The sequence below is a fragment of the Mus caroli genome, chromosome 7 (genome assembly GCF_900094665.2).
Source record: "Mus caroli chromosome 7, CAROLI_EIJ_v1.1, whole genome shotgun sequence".
NCBI classification, from domain to species: domain Eukaryota; kingdom Metazoa; phylum Chordata; class Mammalia; order Rodentia; family Muridae; genus Mus; species Mus caroli.
This window is the reverse complement of record NC_034576.1, coordinates 114,705,445-114,718,849: the sequence shown is the minus strand read 5'-3', so window position 1 is coordinate 114,718,849 and position 13,405 is coordinate 114,705,445. Positions and strand designations below refer to the sequence as shown.

The 13,405-nt window shown below is 47.1% G+C and overlaps 1 protein-coding gene across 1 annotated transcript in view; it reads right to left on the bottom strand.

Annotated features, from left to right (window-relative positions):
• Positions 1–8,913, bottom strand: part of Parva (parvin alpha) — a 162,148-nt gene extending 153,235 nt beyond the window's left edge. The window contains exon 1 of the mRNA XM_021166342.1: positions 8,520–8,913. Coding sequence (XP_021022001.1) covers positions 8,520–8,655 — 136 coding nt within the window. The 5' untranslated portion in view covers positions 8,656–8,913. The remainder of the gene's footprint in view (positions 1–8,519) is intronic.
• Between the last annotated feature and the right edge of the window lie 4,492 nt (positions 8,914–13,405).

Here is a 13,405-nt window from a genome sequence, read left to right as displayed (position 1 = left end):
AGCCAGGGCTATACAGAGAAACCCTGTCTCGTAAAACCAAAAACAAAACAAAACAAAACAAAACTAAATAATTCACCTAAAAGAAGGCAAAGGACCTTTGCAGGCCGAGTGGAAAGTCACCATGTTGGTGTTGAGAAGGTGGAATCTACAGGAGAGTTGGCTGGACCCGGGCTAACAAACTGCTGTCCATGCCTCTATACAGCTTGCACGGCCTTAGTGCTGAGAAAGCATTTGCTATTTCTTAAATGGCTAAAAAAGGTGAAAATTATGCAAACTTCAGCTTCAGTGTCAAATTATTTACTCTTTGACCCTTAAAAAGAAATCACTGACTTTTGAAATAGAAAGTAGCTGACACCTTGCAGCTGTCTGTGGCTGACAATGGTGAAAGAGTGGACAGACAGGCGTTGGTGACAGGGAGAACAAACAATTCCACCTGGCATGTCAAGTCGGGAGGCCACGAAATATCCAAGTGGGGAGACGTCAGGGTTGGAGATACTCGAGAATCATCAATGGACAGATAGATGGTAGGTGAGGGAGCAGGGAAGATAATGGTGTAGGGGTGGGGAAGGAAAGACAACTGTGCAGAGAAGCAGCTAGAGGAGGGATCTGAAAAGTGGAGAGACACCAGGAGCAAAGGCCGAGAGAACAAGGTACCAGAGACAATGTAAGGACTTGGAAGTTGAGCAGTGCTGAATGTCTCCAGGAGCCTAGGCAGAGTCAGGAGCAGAATCGGGAAAGGAGGCCTTGAGTAGCAAACAAAATTAGTGGTCTGGTTGGGCTTGGGATTCACTATTTCCCCAGTTTTCTTACTGCTCCTGGCTTCTTCAGTCATTCCTGCTGGTCCCTCACCTCTAGCTTCTGAATGTGGGGAACCCACAGGCCTTAGTTCTTGGACCTCTTCTATTTTATAACCAGACCTGATCATCCTACCCAATCTCATGGATTTAAATACACGTGGCTATATCTCCACCTAGGCCAGTGGTTCACAGCCTTCCTAATGCTGTGACCTTTCAATACAGTTCTTCATGCTGTGGTGACCCCCAACCATAAAATTATTTTCACTGCTACTTCATTCTGTAATGTTGCTACTGTTAGGAATTGTAATGTAAATATTTTTTGGAAATAGAGGTTTGCCAAAGAGGTCATGACCCACAGGTTGAAAACCTCTGACCTAGACCCGCCTCTTAACTCACAGAACAAACTCAAACTCAACATCTCTATATGGAAGTACAACGGGACCTAGACACGACCAAAACCCAGAATCATCCTTTCTTTTCTCCAGACATTTCATCAGTATTCTCCACCACTGATCAAATGGACTCCATCTTTGCAGCTGATCAGACCTAAAACCCTGGCACCTTGATTTGACTCTCAACAACTCCCTCTTGCTGCATCTTCACACAACAACAACAACAACAACACACACACTCACACACATCCATTACTACCAAGCTGTGTTGGATTCCCACTGTCTGTTACCCAGATCACTCTAGGAACCTCCTGACTTATCTTCTTGCTTCTATTGTTGCTCCCGTCAATTAATATTACCAACGACAGCTATGGAGTTAGGAGGGAAGACGTGCTCTTCTGTGAACCTTCCCAAACCTTTCTGTCTTGCTCTGAGTAGAGAGATCAGAGTCTCATAATGACACAGGAAAGTGAAGCCAGCTGAGTTGTAATTCTTGAGCACAGACCCAGGTTGAAAGCTGACAGGTAACATCTTGGACACAGGATGGGACTTAAGAATCCTTAGGAAGTCATTTTTATAGAAATTATCCACCTAAATATTCCAACACGCATCCTTTTTTTTTTAAAGAAAAAATTTATTAGATATTTACTTTATTTACATTTCAAATGTCCCTTTTCCTGGTTCCCCCTCCAAAAAAACCCTATCCCGTCCTCCCTCCCCCTGCTCACCAACCCATCCAACTCCCGCTTCCTGGCCCTGGCAATCCCCTATACTGGGGCACAGAGCCTTCACAGGACCAAGGGCCTCTCCTCCCATTGATGACCAACTAGGCCATCCTCTGCTACATATGCAGCTAGAGCCATGAGTCCTACCATGTGTACTCTTTGGTTAGTGGTTTAGTCCCAGGGAGCTCTGGGGTTATTGGTTAGTTCATATTGTTGTTCCTCCTATGGGGCTGCAAACCCCTTCAGCTCCTGGGGTCCTTTCTCTAGCTCCTTCATTGGGGACCCTGTGCTCCATCCAATGGATGGCTGAGAGCATCCACCTCTACATTTGTCAGGCACTGTCATAGCCTATTACGAGACAACTATATCAGGCTTCTGTCAGCAAGCTCTTGTTGGCATCCACCAAAGTGTCTGGGTTTGGTCATTGTATATGGGATGGATGCCCAAGTGGGGCAGTCTCTGGATTGTCATTCCTTCAGCCTCTGCTCCACACTTTGTCTCTGTAACTCCTTCCATGGGTCTTTTGTTTCCCCTTCTAAGAAGAATTGAAGTATGCACACTTTGGCCTTCCTTCTTCTTGAGTTTCATGGGGTTTGTGCCAACACACATCCTATCTTTCAAATCTTTGTGTTGTAGAGAGGGACAGAGCAGGTATCAAATGATGAACTGTGGTCTCCTGAGAAGTCCATGCTGAGGCCCTAGGATAGTTTGTCAGCATATCAGTGCACATGATTCTGAGTAGTCACAAAGAATAGGAGGGAAAGAGAAGGCAGATTCTGCAAAGCACAAAGTTGTAGACTCACATATGATATAGAGCGAGACCCAGCCCAAAGTTACTACAGTTGAGGGCTTGGGTCATGGGCACACACTCACCAACAATAGTCATTATCACTGCAGCCTCAAACCCTTTTTGACTGTCTTGTAGAACCACCCCTGGGCAGCAGGAAGCAGCTGGAGTTAGTGGTAGCCAGCCCTGTCAGAAGCCATGTGCACTCCTATTTGACCATTTATGGCCCTTGGATTCACTACTGGACTGAAAAGGATTGGGGGTTTATAGTTTATTGAAATACAAGTAAGATCTGGTTTCAAAACCTCAATTGAGTACAGAAGGGCTTATGAGCCTCCAACAAGCCCACCGAGAGACAGTGGTGCAGGGGCCCTGTGGCTATATTGATAGAACTCTATGTTTCTGCCAGAAAAGGGAGACAACTCTGATGGGGTCCACCAGGCCCCCTCCATCCTCCCCTTCTCTCCTCTGGAATCCAGTGTCTGCTGACTGTGTAAGAGCCGGTCCCCACATTCTGTCTCCTTCAATCCCCATGCCCTGCTGTACCCCTTTACGTTCAAGGATGAGAAAGAACACGAGTCCTTGCTTCACTCTCTCCCCTTCTGTCTGCATATTCCTAACAGTGGCTGTGTCCCCAATGGCTACAGTTCCCATCCGAAAGCCCTTGCAAGTTGGTCCTGGAACACAGGCTTACTCAGGAGGTTGAGGCAGGGAGATTACAAATTCAAGGCCAGCCTGAAATGATGTCCAGGTTCTAAGTAAAAATAAGCAAAAAGAGGCCTAGGAGGTCTGAGGAGATGGCTTGGTAAAGTGTTTACCACACAAGCATGATGACCCATGCTCAGATTCCTACCATCCACTTTAAAAGCAGGCACTACAGTGTGCAGCTGCAATCCCAGCGTTATGGAGGCAGAGGATCCCTGGGCTAGATGGCCAGCTAGTCTACCCTAATCAGTGCATGCTAGGGGCATTGAGGGGAGAGACTTGTCTCAAAAAAGTATGGTGGAGAGCGGTTGAAATGGCTTGGCTGATAAACGAGATTGTTAAGCAACGTTAAGCACCATGGCACATGAGTGCTCCCCAACACACACACATGTTGGGAACATACACACTAATAAAATAAATAAATAAAGATGGAGAGCAATTGATGAGAGTATTCAACATTGGATTCTGTTTTCCACACGCACTCAAACATGAACATATTCCTACACATGTCCCATATACATGTACAGGGCATGGGGAGGGGACAGGCGAGCCCATTGAAGATAGAGCTTGGTGCTACAGGTGTTGCTTAGCTTGTACAAAGCCCTAAGTTTGAGACCCAGCACTACAAAAAGCAGTAACCAAATCAAGAGCTGGAGAGTTGGCTCTGAGGCTAAGAGCATTTGATACTCTTATGAAGGACCCAAGTTCGAGTTTTAGCACCCACATGGTGGCTCATAACTGTCTCTAACTCCAGATCCAGGGAATCTGATGCCGTCTTCTGGCCTCTGTCAGCACCACACACACCTGTGCTACAGACACATGCAAACAAAGCACACACACACACACACACACACACACACACACACACACATAAAATTGAAAAACAAACCAAGGAGAACACAAGGGAGGATGGTTGAAATTTTCTCCGAAGGGGAAATAAAATAGATATTTGATGGAAGGAGGGAACTGGATGGAAGGGGGAGATGGGGAGAAGCACAGGGTTGGGAAGGAGAGCAGGGGAGAGAGATGGGAGACTGGCTGGGGGGCAGGGATAATCTCTAGGATGTGCCAGAAACCTGGGATGGAGAGAGGCCCCAGAGCATCTAAGGGGGTGACTCTAGCAGTGGGGGATATGGATCCTGGAGTGGCCATTTCTGTAGCCAGGCAGGACTTCCAGTGGAAGGATAAGGACAACAACCCACCCACAAAGCCTTCAACCCAAAATGTGTCCTGCCTACAAGATGTGCAGGAGCAAAAAATAGAACAGAGTCTGAGTTCCCAACCAATGACTGCTCTAAATTGAGACCCATCTCATGGGCAAGAACCAATCCTTGGCACTCTTAATGGATACTCTGCTCTGCTTCCTGACAGGAACAGAGGATAACTGTCCTCTGAAAGGCTCCACCCAACAGCCAATGGAAAGAGATGCAGAGACTCACAGCCAAGCATTAGATGGAGCTCTGGGAGTCTTACGGAAGGGTTGGGAGAAAGACTGAGGGACCGGAAGAGGACATGGATTCAACAGGAACGCCAACAGAGTCAACACACCTGGACCATTGGGAGCTCCCAGAGACTGAATCACCAACTAAAGTGTATGTGCAGGCTGGACATAGCCCCACACCTCCTGTACATATGTAGCAGATGAGCAGCTTGGTCTTCATGGGAGTCCCCCAAACAACTGGAGCAGGGGCTGTCCCTGAGCCTGTTGCTTACCTGCCTGCCTGTGGATCCCACACCCCTAAACTGGCAGCCCTGACTGGCTTCCGTGGGAGAGGATGTGATGTATGGGGGGGGGAAGGGAAGGGAATTTGGATGGGGGTAGTGGCACCTAGAGGGGGGCTTCCCCTCCTAAAGGAAATGTGGGGCAAGGACTTATGTGAGGGGGTACTAGGAGGAGAGGAAGGGTTGATATTGGGTTATAAACTGAATAAATAAATAAATATTTAAAAAATTAAAAAACAAATGAGACTCCAGCTCAGGGGGTCTCAGTTACCTTTTCTGCCCCTTTAGGTATGGGAGTGAGGAGGGAACAACAGCTTCCTCCTATCATTAACCCTCTAACCTGTGGCTTGTAGGCTATATGTAGCCAAGGATGGCTGTCAATGCTGCCTGACACAAAACCATAAACCCAGGCTACCTATGGCCAAGGATAGCTGCCAATGCTGCTTGACACAAAATCATAAGCCCACTTTAAAACATTTTGAAACCTCTATGGTGAGGGGTAACTCAGTGATGGTGTATGAGCATCAACTTTGTAGGTAACATCACGTCACAACATGAAGAGGGTGGGCATGCCTGCTCTTGTAGCATCCCTTCTCGGCTCTGTAAATAACTCCTTTACTGTGATGCACACTGCTTGGGTCACAGAAACCTGGCTGAGGCTTATCAAAGGAATGAAGAAAGAACAGACTCACAGACCCATGCACAGAAAAGCTGGGGTGAGCCGTGCACACGCTGATGAAGTGGCACCCACTCTGCAGTAACTCAGAACTTCAGCATGTTTTTATGGGCAACACAGGGGGAGGGGATTGGCCAGGCTTGGTAGGAGGTGTCTGTAGGTGACAGTCTCAGGTTTAAGCCTCCAGCATGAGGATGCTTCAGATGTTAGTTTCTGCACACACTGGTCAATCGTTTATAACAGCACTCATACTTGTGCACACTGACAACATGCACACTCAGACCAGAGGAGGGCTTTGCCATCATTATCAGCCTGACATAGGGGAAAAGCTTTGCCAGCTTCCCATGGGTCCACGGCCTTGGTCCTCGACAGGGTTGGCTCATGTCAAACAACATCCATCCCTCAGGATTTCACTGTATCTACACTCCTTCACTAATTATTTTCAAGATCCCATCCAAGTTGACCTTCTATTTCCTCAGGGCTCTGTGAGACGGAAAAGACAGGATGCTAGAGAGCCTTCAGTTCATGTCCCTGAGGACTAGCTACAGGGACAGCAGATGCCGGGCTTGGTCAACAGAAGACTCCAGAAAGTAGTAAAATCTATTTCAAAAGGGTCAACGTCACATCAGACTCCAAGAAAGTAGTGGACACACACTGGTAAACTTTGGACCAATAAAAACGTTTCTCAAAGGTGCTCGCAGTGGGATGAGCACTGCAGGCCAGTTATGAGCTTCAGTAATTCTAAGCTGCCATCCGTCAGATGGATGAGCCCATACCAGAAACACAATCTAGAAAAAGGACTTCCAAGCTAGGATCTCATGATCAGTCACCCACACTACAACAATCAATGTTTTACCAGCATTCCTGCCCACTATTTCTGCGTCTGTGGTATCAGAGACCTATGGCCAACTGTGGTTGCAAAATACTGAATGGAAAAAATTTCAGAAATAATTCCTAAGTTGCACACCATTCTGATTAGCATGATGAGATTTTGCTTCACTCCAAACCTTCCTTCCTGGGATAGGAATCCTATGGATATACATTGTATACGCAGCCTTGGTAACTTAGTAGCCATCTTTGTTATTGGCTCAAGTATCAGCCTGACTGTCTCAGGACTGCAATGCCTGTAATACTAAGTACTATCTGTTGTTATTATTGTCATTATTGTGTGTGCATGATGCATGTATGTGGGTATTCTGGCACAGGTCAGAGGTCAACTTTGTGGAGTCAGCTCTTTTCTTCTACCTTACGTAGGATCTAAATCACCAGTCTGGAGTGAGAAGTGCCTTTACCCACTTAGCCATCTCAGCCATGTTAACCTCTTACTGTGCCTAACATACAGGTTAAACTTTACCACATACATGTACAGGGAAAAGCACACTATATCAGGCTCAGAAGAGCTCATTGTATTGGCCGTTCGATGAGCATCCTGGAGTAATTCTGTTAGAAATAAGGGGGAACTAGGTACAACAGCCACTCGGGGGTGAGGTGACTTTTAGATTCATGCCACAATCTAGACAACAGACACTTAGCTCATGCACTGAGTTTGCTAATTAAACACCAAAGTGGTTTCCATACTTCAGGAGACTAAGGACATGAGACATTTCCTAGTTCATCACCTCAGACCTACTAAAGTAAACTCCTGAAATGATCTGGAGACTTGGGCTATAACACCGTGTCGGTAAAACACTTGCTCAACATCACTGAGTCTCTAAGATCAACCCCCAGTACCACAGAAAAGAACAATCAATTACCACCAAGCTGGGCAGGCCTTTAATCCCAAATACTTTGGAAGCCAAGGCAGGAGGACCACAAAGTTCTGCCTGGGCTACACAAGACTAAGCACAGGTTAACCGTGTAACTTAGTCTCAAAAGAGAAAGAATAAGACCGCGGTGCTCATGCAGTAGACCTAAGGCCCTCTAAATCCAATTCCAGCCATGCCAAAGAGGAAAACATTTTAACCCCCTTTTGATTCACACACCTATCGCAACATTGATTTTTAGAACCATCACTTCATTTCCTACACCCAAAAGTGAGTTGTAAATTCTGCCTACGGGAAAAAGTACTTTCCACAGAAACTATTCTGGAGATAAAAATTGAGATTGCTGCAATTCACTGTGGTGGGAAGAAGAAATCTTTTCTTTTTCTTTAAATAAAACTTGGAATGGAATGTCCAGGTTCACAGCAGGGTCACAGTCCTTAGGTGTAGTGAGTTTATCTCACCATTCCTCAATCCCCACAACTTCGGCACCATTCTTCTCTCAGTCAGTCAACTAACATTTTATACAGATCATCAAAGTTCACACAAGCCCAGGGGGCCCGCGAGAGATCCAAGGAGGCCATTGCAACTGCAGCAAAAGACCTGAAGGCTCCCAGGAAACGACGGCGCAACAGACCAATGAAGGCTGAGAGCGGGGGAATGACGGCGCCCGAGAAAACTTTCCAGCAGAAACTTGGCAAATGCCAGTCCTCGGGCGCGCAGAGGGCGGGGACAGCGGCCTAGGGGAGAGCACGGGGGACCGACTGGGCCTGGGCTCTGGGACAACAGCCACCCAAAGCCTGGGCTCCGCCTGTGGACCAGAGATGACACCGACCCGGTTAGGGCTTTGGAGGCGACATGGGGACATTGAGAGGCGCGCCCAGGCACAGCCAGGGGGGTCTCCCACTCCCAGGCTCCCGATCCCTGCAGCGCCCACGGCCTCGGCTGTTCCTACCTTCTTTGGCTTTCTTCCTCCGGGCCAGCGTCCCTCCGAGTTTCCCCAAGAACGAGTCATCCTTCTTGCGGGACGGAGGCGACTTGGGAGTGGGAGATTTTGGGACCAAGGGCGACTTCTGTGGGGATGTGGCCATGGCGGCTGGACGCGGAGCTGGAGCTGGGCGGCCGCGGCGGGCGGCGGCGGGACTGAGGCTGCGGCTTTCCAAACGGAAGCGGAATTATTCCAGGCATTTGAGGCAGCTCGCTCGCCTTTCCCGTCCCTCGCTCCCTCCCTCGCGCCGCCCTCCGCCCTGCGAGGAGCTGTTGCTCCTGGGGCCCCGCGCCCCGGGCTGCCCTGGCTGTGAGGATGCCCTGGCTTGCCGCTTGCTGGGGGCTATAGACGCAGGGGCAAGTGCATGCTAGGGGGACGTGAGGTCTTATCTGGAGCCTGGAAGCCTTCACTTCTCTGCTTTGCATACACACACACACACACACACACACACACACACACACACACACGTCAGAATCCGCAGGGAATCAGCCCTGTGACCCTATTTCCCAGCTGCTGCGGTCTCTTGCTCTACCTCCTGCATGGATGGGTTCCTATACTGTTAGTACTTTTGTCTCACGAAGAAGTCAAGGAACTAAAATGGGCTCTGGTCCCAACAGACTTCCCGTTCAACTTCTGCATGAATCTGCGGACTTCCACCTTCTCCTGTCCACACTCAAACAAAGCTGGAAGTCCACGACGGCAGAGGTCCAGCATATTCTTCTTGCAAGGCACTCATGGGTATGACATCATAATTGTAAGAAAAGACGAGACTAGATGTAGAAAGCACAACTGTGAACTCCAGTGAGGCGCTCATCTATCTAGCCAAGATCAATAGAATTAGTTCCAGACTCTCTTGACCTGACGCTGGAGTCACACCGGGCAGTTTTAAAGATTCATGCTGAAGATGTTTAGGAGTCCTACGTACTTTTACTGTGCTTCTTCTTCCTAAGTTGTGGCTTGACCATCTCTTTCCCATTCTTTCAGGGTACCTTGGTCATATACACCAGCGGGAAGAGTTACATAACTGTTTCCACAGCTCTTTCCGTGGTGCGGCATAAACAAATATCTATGTCTCCTTCCCAGAGCACCACCAACAAACTACCGTTTCCCTGAAATCAAGCTTGGGATCCAATGAGTTTATCAGACTTACAGAGCCTGGGGAAGGAGTCACCTACAGGAATGTGGGCAGCCCCAAAGCAGCTGCACTACTGCAAATTCCTACCCCAGGGCAGATGACTTCCCCTAACTGTCTAAATGAAATCCCCTTCAGCTAATCTTCAACAGACTACTACTCTAGCACCTCCAGTGACCACGTGGAATTAGGACAGAATGACCTAGTAGGGTTACAAGAGGGAGTGGCCAGAATTGAGATGTGAACCCAGTGACTGTCCCTGCTCCATCCTTCTATAAGGGAGCATCAATAAACAGGTCCGGTCTCTAGGTCAGGAGCCGAGGGGGAGGGGAGGTCGCAACTTCTCACATCTGCTTAGATGAAGATGGTGACTGTCATGCTCTGAGGAGGGCTTTCCACATGTACACTCCACACACTGATGGAATCTGACTGAATCTCTGACTCAGAGAGAGCAAGATTTTGAACTGAGCTGGAGAAATCGGTTCAGCAGTTGGGCACTAGGTGGCTGATCTAGTGCCTAACTAGGCAGCAGTGTCTGTTCTCAGCCAGAGGCTCGTGTTGATGAGTGACATGCATGTTGATGATGAGTATCTGTGTCTTAACTTCCTTCCTATTGTTCTGATAAATCCCAGAACCGGAAGCAACCTAGAGAGGAGAGGGTTTCTTTCACCTCTAAGGTAGCAGTCCATCGTGGAGGGAAGTCAAGGCAGGAGTCTGGAGGCAGAAATTGGAAGCAGAGACCATGGAGAAATATTGCTTACTGCCTTGCTTCTCCTGGATTCCTCAGTTTGCTTTATTATACAACCCAGGACCACCTGCCCAGGGATGGCACCATGCATAGTGAGCTGGGCCCTTCCATAGCAATCATTAATCAAGAAGATGCCTCTCAGACTTGCCAATAGGCCAATCTGATAGGGGCATTTCTCAATTGTTGTCTCTTCTTCTCAGATGACTCTAGCTTGTGTCTGGTAGACCAAAAACTAAGCAACACAAAATACACTCAGAGGGACATGGGGATATAGGGCAGTATCTGGTGTGTGTGTGTGTGTGTGTGTGTCTATTATGTGTCACGTGTGACACTCCAGGCATCCAGAAATATAGACGTTCTCTCAAGAGGCCATGTGGGTCAGAGGTGCTTTGACACACCCCTAATCCCAGCACTTGGAAGTGAAGACAGAAGGGGTTTAATGTTATAGTCAGCTACATACCTAGTGAGACTGTCTCAAAACAAGACCACATGATGGTCTCGACATGGAGAACTCATGAAGTCTTGCATCCCTTTCCATTCCCACATGAAGTTCCTTCCATTTGAGGAGATACTGCTACTACGGCCTTCTAGGAACTGTCTACCATTGTGTGGTCTAAGCCATATGCTGACAAGCAAAGTCTAACCAACATGATGACCCATGGGTCCCACTCAGAGCATGAGTTCACTTATGCCTGCTCAAGAGTTGCCATTTCACCTTTTCAGAACACAGTCATTTTCCTGGTGCCTCTTACCAAACAGAAGAGATCTTGTAGGGCTGGAGGGGTGGCTCAGTGGTTAAGAGCACTGACTGCTCTTCCAGGGGTCCTGAGTTCAATTCCCAGCAACCACATGGTGGCTCATAACCATCTATAATGGAATCCCGTGCTCCATCCTTCTATAAGGGAACATCAATAAACAGGTCCGGTCTCTAGGTCAGGAGCCGAGGGGGAGGGGAGGTCGCAAGTTCTCACGTCTGCTTAGATGTTCTGAAGACAACTACAGTGTACTCATTCACATACATTAAAAAATGAAATAAATGAATAAATATTCTTTTAAAAAAGAAGAGATGTTGTGTCTACTAGCCTGGAATGATTTACACACACACACAGACACACACACACACACAGAGACACACACACACCCTCGAGAGACAGTGAGGCCACCGTGACGTTGTGTTTTGATTATATCACTAACCCTTCTTGACAAGGATCTCAGATATAAGAAGACATTTTCCAAAACTGCAGCACTATAAGCTCTGATTTTAGCATCAAGTCCATGTACCTCAAAAGCCTCTGACCCTCCATTTCTTTTCTTTTCTTTTCTTTCTTTCTTTTTTTTGTGGGGGTTTCTTTTCTCTTTTTTTGTTTTTTTATTTTTTGGGTTTTTTTTTTTTTTTGAGACAGGGTTTCTCTGTGTAGCCCTGGCTGGCCTCGAACTCAGAAATCTACCTGCCTCTGCCTCCCAAGTGCTGGGATTAAAGGCGTGCACCACCACCGCCAGGCTTCTGACTCTCCATTTCTTGATGGAATAGAATAGTGATTCTTGAGTCTGATGAGGACGTTGAGGGAGCTGCAATCTCCTACAAGTTTGTTGTGAATATTAGCACCATCTCCAGAGATTCTGACTCAATTAATGTGAGGTGAAACCAAAGAGTACAGATGGTTAAAATCATCTCACATTAGGTGATATTAATATAAGTGGTCCACATGTTGGTGTTGGGTATTTAAGGCTACTTCTAGCTCTTATATCCTGTGGGTCTTTCACAAATTGCTGTTAACTTTCTGTGTGTGGGGAATATGTCCTAAACATAGCATCCTCAAGGTTGCCCATTTTTAAGTTGCCCACATATGCATTTATCTATATTCAACCCTCTTGGAATTTTTTTTAATATATTTTGAAGTCACTTAGCAAAGCTTAAAGGAAAGCCAGTCTTATTGGTTAAATGTTGCCTTTCAGAACATCAAGCCAGCTCTGCAGCTAGAAAAGTTGAGCTTATGCACCGATAAGAGGACTCTTCCTTGGCAGAGTAGGATAAGATATGGATGATGATGAGGTTTCTGAACCTGGATGGAGACAGACCTCTCAGTGTGGGGTTTGTGGGTGTAAATTTGGCTAAGGATCATGATAGAACGTCTAGAATTGGTGAGGCTTTGGCAATCTGGAAAGTAAATAGTCCGTTGCCACCTCTACTAGCAGAGGTCCCCTGCTTTGTCACTCAACTTTGTTCTCTTGAAGATAGTCTCTGAATGAACCTGGAGCACATGATCACACTCAGCTTTAAAAAAGAAAATATTGTGATATTTCCCCTGCATGTAAGTATGCATGCATACATGTATGCATGCTTGCATGAATGCATATATGTGTGTGTTTATGTATGTATGTATTATGTATGTATGTATAGATGGATGGATGAATGGATGGATGGATGGATGGATGGATGGATGGATACTATTGTGCATGCCTGGTGACCTTGGGGTCAAGAAGAGGGTGTTGGAACTAGTTATAGACAGTTGTTGGGTCATGTAGGTATTGGGAATCAAACCCAGGTCTTCTGGGAAAGTAGCCAGAGCTCTTAACTGCTGAACCATCTCTCTTGCCTCAGAAAGCCAGATTTTTATGTGGGTGCTGATTTGAACTCAGGTCCTCACACTTAGGCACTTTTACCTACAAAGCCATCTCCTTAGCCTGCTTAACTTTTTAAATGAAGTCATGGTCTTCTGTGCTCTATAGGAGCCTTTTCTGTGGGCCTGGTCTCTAGGTCTCTGAGTGGCCCATATCACTCAAAAATCCACAGGCCCTAAACTGTCACCAGGCTTTTTTGGGTGGAAGTCATATTTCTTGCCTTGGGATTCTCCCCGCCATGCTCATTCCAGTCTTGTCCTCTTCCTTCAACAGCCCCAACATCCAGCTGTTGGGGTTCATGCTGTGGTTGGTAGAGGACTTGGGTTAGGACCATTACTCTGCAGCAAGACA